This window comes from Thunnus albacares, chromosome 20 (genome assembly GCF_914725855.1).
Source record: "Thunnus albacares chromosome 20, fThuAlb1.1, whole genome shotgun sequence".
NCBI classification, from domain to species: domain Eukaryota; kingdom Metazoa; phylum Chordata; class Actinopteri; order Scombriformes; family Scombridae; genus Thunnus; species Thunnus albacares.
This window is the reverse complement of record NC_058125.1, coordinates 11,959,334-11,973,978: the sequence shown is the minus strand read 5'-3', so window position 1 is coordinate 11,973,978 and position 14,645 is coordinate 11,959,334. Positions and strand designations below refer to the sequence as shown.

The 14,645-nt window shown below is 37.2% G+C and overlaps 3 protein-coding genes across 4 annotated transcripts; 1 reads left to right on the top strand and 2 right to left on the bottom strand.

The window, feature by feature from the left end:
• Positions 1 to 1,618: 1,618 nt before the first annotated feature.
• On the bottom strand, positions 1,619 to 4,230 carry LOC122971781 (tripartite motif-containing protein 16-like protein). The gene is made up of 5 exons (XM_044338527.1): positions 4,106 to 4,230; positions 3,032 to 3,073; positions 2,707 to 2,769; positions 2,471 to 2,610; positions 1,619 to 2,378 (listed from the first exon to the last, which is right to left on the bottom strand). Exons 1-5 carry the CDS (start codon positions 4,155 to 4,157, stop codon positions 1,968 to 1,970), a joined length of 708 nt encoding a protein of 235 aa, XP_044194462.1. The 5' UTR covers positions 4,158 to 4,230; the 3' UTR covers positions 1,619 to 1,967.
• Positions 4,231 to 6,299: 2,069 nt separating this feature from the next.
• LOC122971666 (stonustoxin subunit beta-like) lies at positions 6,300 to 10,147 on the bottom strand. Of its 2 annotated transcripts, none has more exons than XM_044338403.1 (5): positions 9,990 to 10,147; positions 7,863 to 7,895; positions 7,657 to 7,719; positions 7,409 to 7,551; positions 6,300 to 7,074 (listed from the first exon to the last, which is right to left on the bottom strand). In XM_044338403.1, the coding sequence occupies exons 1-5, from the start codon at positions 10,036 to 10,038 to the stop codon at positions 6,646 to 6,648; spliced, it is 717 nt and encodes a 238-aa protein (XP_044194338.1). In that variant the 5' UTR covers positions 10,039 to 10,147; the 3' UTR covers positions 6,300 to 6,645. The 2 variants fall into 2 exon arrangements, with proteins under 2 accessions (XP_044194338.1, XP_044194339.1); XM_044338404.1 differs by having other exon boundaries at positions 9,996 to 10,147.
• A 2,344-nt stretch (positions 10,148 to 12,491) lies between these two features.
• LOC122971749 (tripartite motif-containing protein 16-like protein) lies at positions 12,492 to 14,311 on the top strand. Its single transcript, XM_044338491.1, has 5 exons — positions 12,492 to 12,583; positions 12,795 to 12,827; positions 12,964 to 13,026; positions 13,130 to 13,272; positions 13,357 to 14,311. The coding sequence occupies exons 1-5, from the start codon at positions 12,532 to 12,534 to the stop codon at positions 13,783 to 13,785; spliced, it is 720 nt and encodes a 239-aa protein (XP_044194426.1). The 5' UTR covers positions 12,492 to 12,531; the 3' UTR covers positions 13,786 to 14,311.
• The last annotated feature ends 334 nt before the right edge of the window (positions 14,312 to 14,645 follow it).

Below are 14,645 nucleotides of genomic sequence, written 5' to 3'. Positions count from 1 at the left end.
GACTGTTTATGAGCTTTGACAACCTCTATCTATTGTGTAAAAATATTCATCAACTGTTCCACTGTGAATTCGCACTCAAAGGTCTCCAGTGTCTACAGTACATGGCTAAAAATTTGCTGCAAATAAAATGTCAGAACATTTCAAAAATAACACACTGCTAATTTGCTTTAATTCTCCTCAATGTTACAACTGCAAAAACCAAAAAACAGCAAAAAAAAAGCACAAATTGCCTTTTAAACCATGAGCTATCTGCATATGTGGGTCAAAAAAGACATGGCTGGTATGTTTTGTTTTGTTTTTTTTGTTTATGAAAAAGTCCTCAAAAATCTCTCAATGTCCTCCCATTCACTTTTTTAACCTTACCTCATGCACTTTTTAAGAAAATATATTTTTTTTCCCCAAAAGTGATTAAAAGAATGTTTGCATTTCTTACATCCATCCTACTGATCAAGTACTTATGTCAGATATATACACCACTCATGTTATTTTACAAATTAAGACCATGTTGCCTGGTGTTATCTAAAGTATATTAATATTATATTTTTTACCTCAGAAATGTGATATTACTAAATTGATAGCTGTTTACATAATATTTACAGTTTGATTACAATTAGGCTAAGTTAAATAGTATTATAATCAAGTTTTGGCTACCCTACTTCAAAACTAGCTAGCTAGTGTGAGTTTGCCAGCTAATGTTATTGTAGTGAAGTTTAGTAGCTAAGTAGCATTACTTTTAAAGATAGGCTCTAATTTAAGTTTGATTATTTTGCAATGGAAATAAAAAGTAAACATTACAAACTTTAAATAACGCTGGTGCTGAATTTGAGTAATTATTTTGAGCAAAATTATTAAGATAACAGACAGGGTCATTTAATTTTGACCCACTTATGGAAAGGTCTACATGTTCCAATGACCCATGCATTTAATAGTCACAGTGAAACATGACCTTCTCTGTACATTATGTGCAATGGAGAAGAAAGACAAATGACAGCAGTTAAAGTGTATGAAATACTTGGATGACACGTGTGTAGTTGATCACTGTGGCTCTTCTTGGTGCTTGTTAAATGAGGGTTGCATGATGCATTGGGCCTTCAGCAGTGTGGATGTTTAGTGTTTGTCAGTGTGCCCCACTTTTAGTTCCTCCAAAGCTCATGTCTTAGGTGTGAAGGCGGCAAGAGTTGAGGCCCATCTGTCAAAGTAGAAAAGTGATCTTTGGGCTGGAGCCTCTCACATATCAAAGTGAGACCTTTAACCCAGAGGGGAGTGATTCTCACTCCTTTACTCAGCCAAATCCAGAGGGGATCGATGCTGTGAGTGCTTTACACTGTGTGTGCAACCTTATCTTGGCAACACACAAAAGCTTTCACCCATTAGGGAATGATCACAGACAGAAAAATAAGAAGCCGTAAATAGTCATGTGATAATTTCATTTTAAATGGATATCAGTAGATATTTAGCATGAAATTCTAATTTTGTTGCTTTCATCTCTATAACTGCTTTAATACCTCACAGAGGTATTAAACTTAAAATATGACAATTTCTTTCCATATGGTCATAAAGATAAAGGAAAAAATCACTATTAACATTTATTTATAATAATACATTCTTTATTTCAGAGTCATAGGACACTCATCATTCATAAATATCTTATATGATATCATTTCATACATATCCAATATAATCCTATAGAACCCGACATGTACAATAAAAGAGGATCAGACAAATAAGTGCACAAAAATAGAAAAATATTTCTCAAAAATATAAATGAAAAGTCTAAGAATAATAATGGTGTTCTTTGAACAACTACCACAAACAGTACCAGATTTTAATGCATGTTTGACTGTGATTAAAAATGATTTTAGGTATTAAATAATAGGAATTAGGAGAATATGTAAATACAACATCCGCTACAGTTAACACTAACATGTCAAAACATCATCAAAACACATTTGATCAGCTTCAACAGTTTAATCTGCTCTCTTCAGTATTGTGCATGAGGATTGAATTCCCATCCAGAAACCGGGAAGAATCTTCTTCTCAATCACAGTCTTCACCCTGTGCAACAGCTTAATCTCCCTCTCTGCACCCTCACCAGTTACACTATAAAAACTTATAATGCCTGCAGGCTGGTCGATGTAAACTCCAATTGTTGAGCAGTACGGCACATCATTTATGTCTTTGTTTACCCCGTTAAACCAGATCTGGTAACGCGTTCCTGACCAACACAGACCCCAGGACTCCTCATTTTCTCCAAGGCCACTTGGCCCGGAGTCTGACCTCCTTCCTGCTCCTTCATAGGTAGCTCCAATTACCACCCAGCCTGAGCACTCCACTTCCCAGTAAGCTCTCATGTTCCAAATCCCCTCTTTGCTCACCACCTTCAAAGAAATGAAGAGAAAAAAGTAAAGGGAGAAATTTTTTTTTTCTTTTTTTTCTTTACCAGATAGCTTGTAACTGTATTCTTACTTACCTGTGGAGAGTACTCATATCTTTCTGGTCTATCCAAGACAGGGCAAACCTCCTCAGTTCTACGACACACCTTAGACCCGCCTTCAGAAATCCATAACATCTTGTTGGCAGTCTTGTCATCCAAAGTCAAATTCATCCAGTCTACAGGAAAAAATCAGGTAAATGGTATTTTGTATTCATAAACTGACCATCATTAACTGAACATTAAATTATTTGTGGGGGGGAGTGCTCTCATACACTTCATGAGCTCAGCTCTGCTTGTTGGCTCTTGGATGTTAGGCACATAGATGGGAAGCTTTTCTGTAAGGAGAGGAATTGGCTTAAATACAAATATTCTGATCACTATATAATCAGAATCAGAATCACTTTTATTAGCCAAGTAATGCAAGCATACAGGCAGTGTGTCTTGACATTAGATGTGACATAGAAGAATAAAAATAGAACAAAAGTAAGGTAATAATAATAATAAAATAGACAAAATAATATTCAAATTAAATTTAAAGTTGACAGTATTTACAGTAATTAGTATGAGTATAGGCTAATGCATGCATGAGTCTATTACCTGCATTTGTCTTCTCATTCTTGTTGGATTTAACTTTCTTTCCTAAAAAGGTAAAGGACTAATAAAGTTAAACTGCAAGGAGGTGAAGAGCTGTTTACTGTTTCACTTGACACAACCCTCTTAAACATGAAACACGATACTCAGTGAGGAATTTTAGAATTGAGTTATTCATAAACATTTGAGACAAGTTGTAAGTGAGACTAAGAATTTGACTAAAGTTTACATGTCAGGAAATGACATGACAGTGATGGACAGTATGGACAGTTTTTTTTTTTTTTTTTATCAGTCATCGCCTTATCGCCTTAATATCTTACTCATGAGTATCCCTGTAATGGGTGTATTCATCCCCACAGTTAATATCTTCATCTATGATACTTTCATACCAAATGTTTAATTATCGAAAATATCAACATTGTAAAACAAATTATATTTATATATTGATTTTCCTCCACGCTCAGGAAGACTAGTGCATTATCCTTATTACATTGACTAATGATGACAGAAGAAGGTCACTGTCAATGATGAGAAGTCACTTTATATACAGAAGACAAGAACACAGAATGTTTTGAGCTGCTTTCATTGGTGTCAACTTGTGTTAGTGACTTGTGCTTTAAGCGCAACCCTCTTCTGGCATCACAAAACATAGCATATTAAAATGTATGTAGGCAAAGATGACTTCATACTCAAATTATAACTCACAATACTGTATGTAGGTGTTCAGTATTTTGCATGACGTATCTGTTTTTTGGGGGACACACTTCACTTCCTTATTCCATTTAATGAAGGCAACACAGACACTCTGAAGTGACAGAATCTCAAATGTGGTGTTTGACAAGGCAATTATCACTATGCAAAAAAACAGTAGGTGGAAGCAAAGATGTTATATTGGAGAAGTTCGGCATCACAGATTTGAAGTTTAGGAAAGCAGACAAGTCGAAGAGCTTTTATGTGTAAACGCTTGGAATTTACACCTGATGAAAACTGTTAGTTGCATCGGGCATCAGAAGCTCAAAATTGACTCATTTGTTGCAATGCAAGTCTACGATTTCTCACAGAAAATTAAGATTGTTGTACCTGGTTTGCTCGTCTCTGACAGGATTCTTGCAGAATTAGGTCTGGTAGGCATCTTGAGTCTTATCCACTTTGAGATTCTTTAAGATTCTTTGATTCATCCAAAGTGAAGGTGCAAAGTCTTGGTGTTCGACTTGACTTTTATACCCTCGGTGAAGATGAGGCAGGGGGCTTTAGGGGTGTCTGAAGGAGGTGTTGAGGTCAGTGGAACGCGTTCTCCGTGGGGGGTCAAATGGGTGTATACACTTGACTGTGACATATAGATATAAGTGAGGCTAACACAGACATTTGACACTCCTGAAACTCTATGAGTCTGCTCTGAAAAGGAAGAAGATGGTTTTAAACACTACTGACAGTGAGATACAGAAAGTGGTCTTGTCAGTGTTGTCAACGCAAGTGAGGAAGCAGAACTACATAAACACCTCAGACACCTCAGTCAAACCAAAAAATAAGATGTTAAACTATAGAATAGATAATGATTTATGGTCCGTTAATTTTACACCCATCCTCATGGATGTGAAAGTATTACCAAGTCTTGCATCAAGAGCATTGATATTTGCATTGTTTAATATATAGGATTCCATATATTGCACCATCACAACACTGGTAACCTTTGGAGGGGCCAATATGCACATTCAGTACATTAGTGGGGTTTAGTGTGTTTGTTTCTGTCAATTACAATAATGCACCTACTATGAAAGGCATGTCATGCTAAGAGCCCACCTTAAGGGAATTAGAGAGAAAGCTTATACATCAAGTCAAACACCTGTTTAACCTATTAACAATGACTTCAGTCAGCTGATTAAAGTAATTAAATCAGTTAATGTGCAGCACCGCTATATTTATTGTTTTGCAAGTCTCTTATGCTAATATTCAGATTCTCCATTATATATAGGGGCTCTACGCTGTGGAACAGTTATATTCAAATTGCATTTCAGTCTACGTCTCTCAAGAATTTCAAATATAAGCTAGGTATGTGCAGAGGGCCCAGTATTTGTATTTGTATCTGTATTTGTTGAGGCAGCAAAATTACTTGTATTTGTATTTGAATAAAACTGGAAAGAGGCTTAAAAATCCTGTTTTTGTTTTTGATATGCTTTTAATTTTAGAAATTAAAGTGTTACAATAAGTGCTCATGAATAAACTACCTTATGAAGGAGGTCCCCACACCGGGTCTCGAACTGAAGTCTCCCAGATCATAGAGGACTACTGAGCTAAAACTTTACTCATTGCCTCATTGCAGACAGACCTCTACCTATTTACACACCCATAACACAAAGACAGCACAGTGTGTAACAACTTCAAAGGCAATTCTTGCTTTGCACTTTTCATTTATTGCCTATTTATTACAACCTAACTTTGTGGAAAGGAGAAGGGGAACAACAGGCTATGGAGAGTCCCTTGAGAGATCTTAGCGTGTGTCAGTAGCTCAGCTTTATCTTTGGGGAACGCCCTCACACCAGGAGTGATGTCCGAATAAGGAAATGTGTGTCATGTAGCAGATGGATGTGACTACCCTCGTTGAGACCTGCTGATAGACGTAACAGCAGAGCAGAGGAGAGAAACTGAGATGGGGGTCTTTTTTCTTCCTGAAAACAAATAATTTTAAAAATATTTGTATTAAACAAATATTCATTAAAAAAACCCACCATTTGTGCTTTGCCGAATAATGTATGTGTATTCGGGCACAACCCTAATATAAGCTTAGGATCTGTCTGATGAACCAAACTATAATTGGCCTTTCTCTCTCTCTCTCTTTCGTAAGGAGTTGACTTAACACAAGTGAGCTTCAGTATGTGTGCACACACACTCCAATGCATGCTCACACACACACATTCACACATACGCCAAAACACACACACCCTCATTACATTATTTTATTTATTTTATGTCTTTGCTTTATTTATGCTGCCTCCTTTATGTTTGCTTTTTGATCCTATGGTTGCTTCTTTGCTTATTTTTGTGGATTACATGATTTTGGTATTTGCTTATAATGCATACTGAGGTGAGATTCTTTCTATAAGCCTCTAGGGGTTTTCTAAATCTCACCTGCACAATTTGCTTCTTCTCTGTTGTTGTTCTGTTTCTGCTGCTTTGTTTTACTGTGCAAATAAATAAATAAAATAAAAATAAAAAAGTCAGGACACAATGGACACAATGTCACTTATTCAGTTCTTTATTATTTTAAACTTTTGCATATTTAACATTCTGCATACATTCATACTAAACATAACCATATACATTTAATAAAAATATAGAATACATATAAATATAACAGTACAAACCAGAGAGTCCAAAAAACTGGAAGGTCAAAGATGAATCCATATCTGACTATATTTTGTTCCCTTTGAAATGCACTAAACTATATACTGCATTTAAGGAATATATCTAAAGTACACTGTACTATATGACATGGAAGACTAATGTTAACATAACTGTGCTGGTGCTGTCCAGTCATATTGTGTTTAAAGCTGTTACAGTTGTAGCTTTAATAAAACAGAGTTCAGCTCATGATCACTGATGTTAGCTATAATATGAGTCCTTTATTCCTCCTTCTTTAGGATCAAACAGTGGGACTGTGTCCCCATCCAGAAACCTGGAATCATTTTCTCTTTAAACGAACTCTTAATCTGCTGCAAACATTTAACTTCCTTTCCTCCTGTGCCCTCCTCTCCCTCCTTCACCTCCTCCACAGCATAGAAATTGAGGATACCGGCCGGTTGGTCAAGGTATATGCCCATTATAGAGGACTTAGGAATCCCTGTGATCTCGAAACTCTGGCCATTGTGCCAGGCATGATAACTTGAACCACTCCAGCCGAGACCCCAGGATTCCTCATTCTCTCCCAGGCCGCAAGATCCATCTCTGTTCCTCCTTCCTGCTCTTTCGTACGCGACTCCGACCACGACCCATCCTGAAAACTCCACTTCCCAGTAGCCTCGGAAGCCCAGGATGCCTTCCTTGCAAAGAACCTTGCGGAACGTGGATGGAAATGACAGGCTAATTTAGAGTTAATCAAACATAACCTGTGATTTATTACAGCTGCCACTGTGAAGAATTTAGAGCAGCCTCGCTTTCTCCCACTTGCAACGCCAAACCACTTGGCTTGGGATTTAAATAAACACAGGGGACAGACCTCTGGTCCATCATAGTGTTGCCTCTGTTTTACAGTCATATCAACCCCTTGCTGTGGCATGGTGATGACAAGTTTATGGCTCTATCATCTCATTTTTCAACATCTGTCTTGAGCACAGTGAATCAAAAGAAAGTCCATTTATATACCGTATATTCATTAAACATATGTACCTGTGGAGAATACTCATATCTTTCTGGTCTATCCAAGACGGGACACGTGACCTCATCAGTCATACGGGCCACCTTACTACCACTCTCTGTTATCCACAGCCTCTTATTGGCTGTTTTGTCATCAAGGGAAAGGTTGATCCAGTCTGAAAAACAGGAATAAACTATTATTTAACAAACAAAAAAAATCTAAAATGTTTTTGCACCAACTTGTGAAAGGATTAAAAAACAGGTAAAAAAATTGTTCCTACATTTGATGAGATCAGCTCTGCATTTGGGTTCAGGGATATTTGAGTCATAGGCTGGGGTCTTCTCTGAGGACACAAGTGACAGAACATCAGTCAAATCAAGAAAAGGTCAGGAGAGCCATAACATAGGTGGATCTTCATATCCACATTTAAAAAACATTTAAAAATCAAACACTGCAGTCAAGCCTGTGATAAGGCGAGCGGCTTACCTGTGGGTGTGTTTCCAGCTTTGAGTTTTTTTGCTGCAAAAAAAAAAAAGAACAGAAAAAACAAAAGTGTTTTTTCACCAGAGCAACCTGTATTTGGCTGTTCTAAACACTATAAGCAACAGTATGTGTAAGGTGTGTCTCAACAGGTGATGAAGTGAGGCGCGACAAAATAGTGTATACTTAGAAAACCATCTGCCTCTGTCAGATCATCCCATCAGCAACTGCATGCTTTCTGGAGCCAGAGGTTGATTCATGCCAGACGGTTGGAATTACCAAGACATCTCATATGCTGCAGCTTTGGCTTCAGTCACACTCGAGCAGAGAGCTCAAAAGACTTTATCAGATAGGACATGATTTGCTTCTACAAATCAGATAAGTGGGGGATGTAGAGCCAATATCTGTTTATTGATGTGAATAATGCTCAAGCAGAAGAGTTGGGGAAAGTCAAGTCAAAGTGACAAACTGCATTTTACTTTTGATCTCAAATAAAAAGAAGTTGTATTGCAAAAGAGTTTATGTGAAGTTATTAAGTTGTAATATATATAACTTACTCTTATAAACTTAACTTACAAGCAAAACATCGATTATCCATAAATTAATAATGTAGGGCAGCTTATTATAACACACATAGAAAATAATTAGAAGTCTGCCAGACATTAGGTTTCAAATTAAGCTTCATTATAAGTAACAATCTTTCTTTAAAGTAATGACCAATAAATTACAGCTACATAACAGGCATTGAGTTTTTGTTAAGGACGTCAAGGACGGAGATCAAGAAGAGGAGACACTTAATCCCCATAGCATTAAAATGTCAGCTTCGACTAATGTGTTTTATTTATATCAACAAGAAACACTTCCAGAAACAAGCTATCCGTTTCATTCACACATATAAATCATCTCGGAACATTCATGAACTCTTGGCAAACAGAAAAATGTGTAAAATTCATGAATTTCATGAAAATGACTTAAAGCACCATAGCACAGGTTCTGTATGGCATGTGTGAAGACAAAGAGTTCAAGGTGAGGCTGCTCTCTCTCGCTGCATGTAAATCTACTTGTCATCATTATCCACATTTTTCAAACTTAATGGTTATTTTTACACCATGCAGTATGCGTGTCACGTCTAAATGAGCTGATATTTATCTCTCTGTTGACTGGAGGCTGAGAGAGACCATGCAAGGATTTTAAGCCACATGTCTGGATATAGCACAAGGTGATGAAAATAACTGCTTTGTTTGGCCTCATTACAACATGACACCATACAAAACACTGTGGCAACCTGAACGGGGCTTGTTAGCCTGGCTGTAACAGGATTTGACTGAATGTTTTTGATTATTGGTGATTAACTCCTCGCTGCATCTGATTTGACTTCAAGTGTGTAAAGAAATACATTTTTTTATTGATACTACCGTCTGTTTCACGTAGGCAAGATGCTCTATTCCTATCATTAAAAAGTCAACATTTTTTCTGCAAATCTGTTTCAAACAACAGCAACAGCAACGTAGTTGTACAAGTGTAGACCTTTGCAAGTTTTGTTTTCCTGCTGTCTTCCCTTCTTGCTGTTGTCATGATAATACAGTCTGTAGAGGCTGACATCAATGAGTTCAGACTGGATTAGACTGAATACCCCAGCTACAATCCTACTGAATATCACCCATTTCCAAGACTGGTATTATGCTGTATACACACAATATATCATGTTAAATACATACAGCATGCTAAACCTTTTTTAATGCAGATGATGTTGACACTTGTGGACCCTTGCTCCCAGGCTGGCTGTAAAACCATTATACGCCCCCTCATAACCACAAGCATGAAATCAGTTGCTGAAATATTGCGTTTTTGACACAGACATAAACTCTATTGACCCATTCACTCAGGATTCGCCTCAGAGGATAATAAAAAGCCTCAGTGCTGCAGACACAGGCTGAGGTTATTAAATCAGTGCATTTAAATCTTTGTTGATGATGATTTCTGTATTAAATGCAGCAACTAATAAATGCTGCAATATTTTTAAGCTCTAGATCTAGAAATTAGATAAATCTAGGAAAGTGTTAGATTCTATGTTCTGTATTTAAGCTTTAAACCAATTTGAAATTGTGTGAAAATAGGGAAAATTAAGTTCACCTTTACCTGACTTCTGAGCATCAGAAATGATTCTGGTGGTGGTGGGCATCTTGATACAGTGAGCCTGCCTTAGCCTGATGTCACTGGTCTCTCTGAGTGTGATCAGTTGCTGTTGGCTATACTGTGTGACAGCTTAATGCCACTCTTATATACCTTTAAACTAGGACAGAAGAAGTGAAAGAATCATAGCCAGTGGCGTGGATGTGTGTGTGAGATAAAATTTTCCAATAGGAAGGGTGGGTGGCAAGAGGCTTGTGATTGGAGCTGTGTATGCATGTTTTTCCTTAAAAAGGTTAGATGACTGCTCCGATGTCTGGAGGACACCACCTAGTACTCAGTAAAGCCTGCCCTCCCTCTCTACAGAACATCACTGATCTCATCACATTGCACACTGACAGCATTGATGATAGATAGGATGGTTGGTGTATGCAAACACACACACACATATGCATATGAATTCTGAACTTGTAGCTGCAAATATTTCAATCTGTGCAGGAGATTGTCTGGTGTTAGACTTCAAGCAGTGTGAGGTCCAACAGGTGCAAATGAACAACATATTGAGAAAGTATGAACCCTATGTAACTGTATTCACGGTTTAAATGTGTGAAAAGAAAACATATAGGCTCTATATTACAGGAATGATGTGATACGATAACGTGTCAATATTTCTCTTGCTGCAACATTTATAAAGCCTGCATTTACCTCACTCTCCTATTCTTACGTTGAGGAAATCAGAATGTGTTTACGAATGTACTGACATCCTGATTTGTGTCAACCTTTCATTGACTGCATAAATATATTAAGTTAAATTAAGTGCATACATTTACGTTTTATTAGAAGTTTAACTTAATTATATAGAAACACGGTACAATAAAAACATTTTTCTTGTTTCATTAATCAAAAAACAAGAAATAAAACTTTTTAAATTATTGTTTTATTACTCAAGTGATCACAATCTCCGTATACATACATTTTAGAAGAGAGTAATTTAAATATATTCCCTTAATTTGCATTTAAAAATAAATAAATAAAAGAATCATTTATAGTACGTATTTGTTTACATACAATTTAGTGATAAAAAAGCATGGTACAAACAGGACATTAACATCATAATATTATATCAATTTATCTTTTAGCAAGCAAATGAAATACATAATATTAAAAAACCACGGATACCAATACACTGAAAAAGACACTGAAGGTCTACAACAAACAAAATCCAAGTACAGTACAGCACATTATAACCTAAATACCTGACTATGAGTCAGCTGATTTGGGGGGTTCCTCGGTTCATTGTGCCAGACTTAGCCATGCTCTTGACCTGCATTATCACATCAACCATTTACCATCACAAATGCTTTAATGCACATGACTTTGAGTAAAAAAAAAAACATCTCACTGATCATAAACCCTCTCTTCTGATATGCTCACCATTGTGGCGCAGCGTGTCTGAAGTGTTTACTGTTCCGGCATCCTGCCAAACCTCTAGTCAAGGCTGTCTCGTCCTTCTTGTGTTCCCGCCTGTCCAAGCAGATGACTGACAGGGGCACTGATTGCAGAGCAACTGACATACTAAACAGTACACGCTATAGTGTTGGAACTGTTCCAGACTGCCCAAAGGGCTTTATTGAAAATAAAGCAGAGGGAAGTGTGGATAACATAGTTTGCATGTGTACGTATCTGAGCTCCTCTAATTCTCCTCTCATAGAACGATCACAAACCAGAGGCACCCAGCTTTTATAACAGTGCTGACAGACAAGTGATCTCTGCCAAAATACTGAGCTGTTGAGGACACTCAAGGTCATGGCCTTTTTTTTCTCTGTTGGCCTGAATATCTTGCATTAAGGTGGAAATATCTTTTTACTGGATGGGTTAAACAGATTTAAAAGTTTTAAGTGTGAGTAAAAATATCATCATATCAAATATCATAAATTTCAACCCCTTACTGTTCCAAAGACATCCCCCAAAGGATTCAAAATCTACCACAAATAAAGATCAGTTGCGTCATAAAAACTGCCTTTAAAGAATTATATCTGTAGTCTTCTTTAAGAGAGCACAATATTGATGAGCTCTACTCCAAATGAAACTCAGCCATGTCTCTCTTGTCTCCATCACCATCTCTAAAAGGTCTCAATGTGCAGTAAATCTATACTCATCTACTCTCACCTCGTGCCTCTGTTCTGTACAGGATGTCCTTAGCAGATATCAATGTCCAAGATGTGTGTATGTGTGATTTCGAAGAGATGACAGGGTAATTGTGAAAGCAAATTCAGAGCTACTCAGATAAATATGGGTCAACGGTTCAGGTGTTGGCACTGACGTGAGTATCCTGGTTTGGCAGGCGCTGTGGCACGCCCATTAGTGAGCTCATTATCTCTACATACCTTACCAAAATTTCTCTTAGGAAGCCCAGGGGGCCACCCAAAACCTTTAATAACCCTTTCTCGGGGGTATATAAAGAAGCAGTTTGCATCATCGCAGCAGTACGCTGCTGACAGACAACAACATTCAAGAAACCTCAGTACAACCAGAAGCGTTAAAGATGCCAACCAGTGCTCCCAGTGCAAGAATCATGCTTGCAGACGGCAGAGCTGGTGAGTGAATTCCCTTTATAGCCTGCAGTAGATCACAGTATCAGATAATTAAGAAACTACAAAATCATCATTCAGGAGTTCAAATTGGTTGATTTTGACAGTTTTGTCTGAGCAGATTGTGCTTATTGTTAGTATGAAGGTTTCTTTGATTGAATCTAAAAGAAAGTAAAGTATCCAACAACCAGCAGTCATGCTTGTTTTAAATTTACAGGAAAAAAATCCAAAGATGTGGCTTCTCCTACAGGTGAGTTTTGAAAACCATAGAAAATATACTTTCACTGTTTTAAACTATTAACTTACTAAACTACCATCTATTGCTTGTTATCATCTTAAAATCACTCTCATATACCCACTTTAATGTGACTTTTCTCCTCACTCAGAAAAGATCCCAGACTACGAACCCAACATCCCTGAACCGACATGCAGAGCTGATCTTCTGAAATGTAAGAACAATTGTCTAGATTGGCTTCTACGACTTTTCCCCCTTGTCTTTTAATCCTGCAGTTTCTGCGTGTCATAACCTGTAAATTTCCCCTCATCCAACAGACTGGATCAACCTTTCCCTGGATGAAAAGACAGCCAATAAGATGCTATGGATCACAGATAGTGGATCCAAGGTGTCACGCATGACTGATGATGTCACGTGTCCTGTCCTGGATAGACCAGAGAGATATGAGCATGTTCCTCAGGTATGTTTTTGAACTGTAATCACAAGTCTAGATGTTACCATACATTTCTAATGCTCAGCTGATAGTATCCCTTCACACTTTAAGGTGCTTTGCAAAGAAGGCATTTTGGGCTTCCGAGCTTACTGGGAAATAAAATATTCAGGATGGGTGGTCGTCGGAGTCACCAATGAAGGGGCAGGAAGAAGGGGAAGCGACGGACCCTGCGGGCTGGGAGAAAATGAACAGTCCTGGGCTCTTGGTTGGGGTGGATCCCACTACCAGCTGTGGTTCAATGGTATTAACACTGAAATCCGGGATATTCCTCAATACACCACCATTGGAGTGTATCTTGACCATCCAGCTGGTGTCATCAATTTTTATGCAATTGAAGAAGTGAAGGAGGAAGAGGGGGGCGAATACATGAAGAAGATCCGACTGCTTCAGCAATTTAAGAGCTCCTTCGAGGAGAAAATGATGCCGGGTTTCTGGGTGGGACAGAAGTCATCATGCGTGTTACTTAAGCAAGAGGAGTAAAGAATGTTAATTTTCCATTTCAATTATTCTTACATTTCCATTTGAATGTCATGTATGATACAAATATTTGAGGATAAATCAAGAGAAAAATGACATAGTACTTTTACGCAAAAACTATGTATATAGAAACAGATATTTATCAAGAAGCAGCTATTTGTGTAAGTGTGTAGGCATAACATGTGTTCATTGTGTCAAAATGTCAAATACTGTTTAGTGGTGTGATATATAAATATATATTTTTGTAGTATTGTGTATATTATAGTGCCATATTGTAGGTATATTCTGCACTTTTCATATCAAAAACATGATTTTATGTGACTTCATTAAAATAAAATACATATTGAAGTTTTACTCCCCTGCACTGAATACTATGAGTTCAAAAAGATTTGAAGACGTTGAACAGAAGTTAATACTTTAGTCACACAAGATGTCAACTGTCTTGCATTGTTCTCTTTAACAGTAAAGTTGATAAAGTAATAAAGGATATAAGATTAAATGTATCATTGTTATATCATTTTGAGTCCGTGCGCTGTACCATTCATTTCTAACTACTTCTGTTGTATACATTAATAATTTCAAAATTAAAACTGATTTTATTTGCACGCCTGTCAGAACCTAACTGCAATCAGTTTTATTCATATTTCACTTTTGTATACAGATAAATATGCATGCAAATCAGCACATGCACCTTGAAATTCAGGGTACTTCAACATCTGTAAACTTTCAACAGTGCTGAGAGAATTGGGAACTGCAGTTGCAACATCCCAAATATATCAAAAACCCATCACACTGAGAGTCTTAAATATTAGATCTGGCCTTTAGGAAGCTACAGTATTTAAGAAAAGAGGAGATGTTTGCTT

What these genes read in the sequence shown, in the direction of transcription:
- LOC122971749 (XM_044338491.1), top strand. Translation starts at nt 12,532, where the DNA reads ATGCCAACCAGTGCTCCCAGTGCAAGAATCATGCTTGCAGACGGCAGA. An exon ending in GCTTGCAGACGGCAGAGCTG is followed by an intron (nt 12,584 to 12,794) that starts GTGAGTGAATTC and finishes TTAAATTTACAG; the next exon opens with GAAAAAAATCCAAAGATGTG. An exon ending in AGATGTGGCTTCTCCTACAG is followed by an intron (nt 12,828 to 12,963) that starts GTGAGTTTTGAA and finishes CTCCTCACTCAG; the next exon opens with AAAAGATCCCAGACTACGAA.
- LOC122971781 (XM_044338527.1), bottom strand. Translation starts at nt 4,157, where the DNA reads ATGCCTACCAGACCTAATTCTGCAAGAATCCTGTCAGAGACGAGCAAA. An exon ending in GTCAGAGACGAGCAAACCAG is followed by an intron (nt 3,074 to 4,105) that starts GTACAACAATCT and finishes TTACCTTTTTAG; the next exon opens with GAAAGAAAGTTAAATCCAAC. An exon ending in GATATGAGTACTCTCCACAG is followed by an intron (nt 2,379 to 2,470) that starts GTAAGTAAGAAT and finishes ATTTCTTTGAAG; the next exon opens with GTGGTGAGCAAAGAGGGGAT.
- LOC122971666 (XM_044338403.1), bottom strand. Translation starts at nt 10,038, where the DNA reads ATGCCCACCACCACCAGAATCATTTCTGATGCTCAGAAGTCAGGTAAA. An exon ending in AGCTGGAAACACACCCACAG is followed by an intron (nt 7,720 to 7,862) that starts GTAAGCCGCTCG and finishes TTGTGTCCTCAG; the next exon opens with AGAAGACCCCAGCCTATGAC. An exon ending in GATATGAGTATTCTCCACAG is followed by an intron (nt 7,075 to 7,408) that starts GTACATATGTTT and finishes ACGTTCCGCAAG; the next exon opens with GTTCTTTGCAAGGAAGGCAT.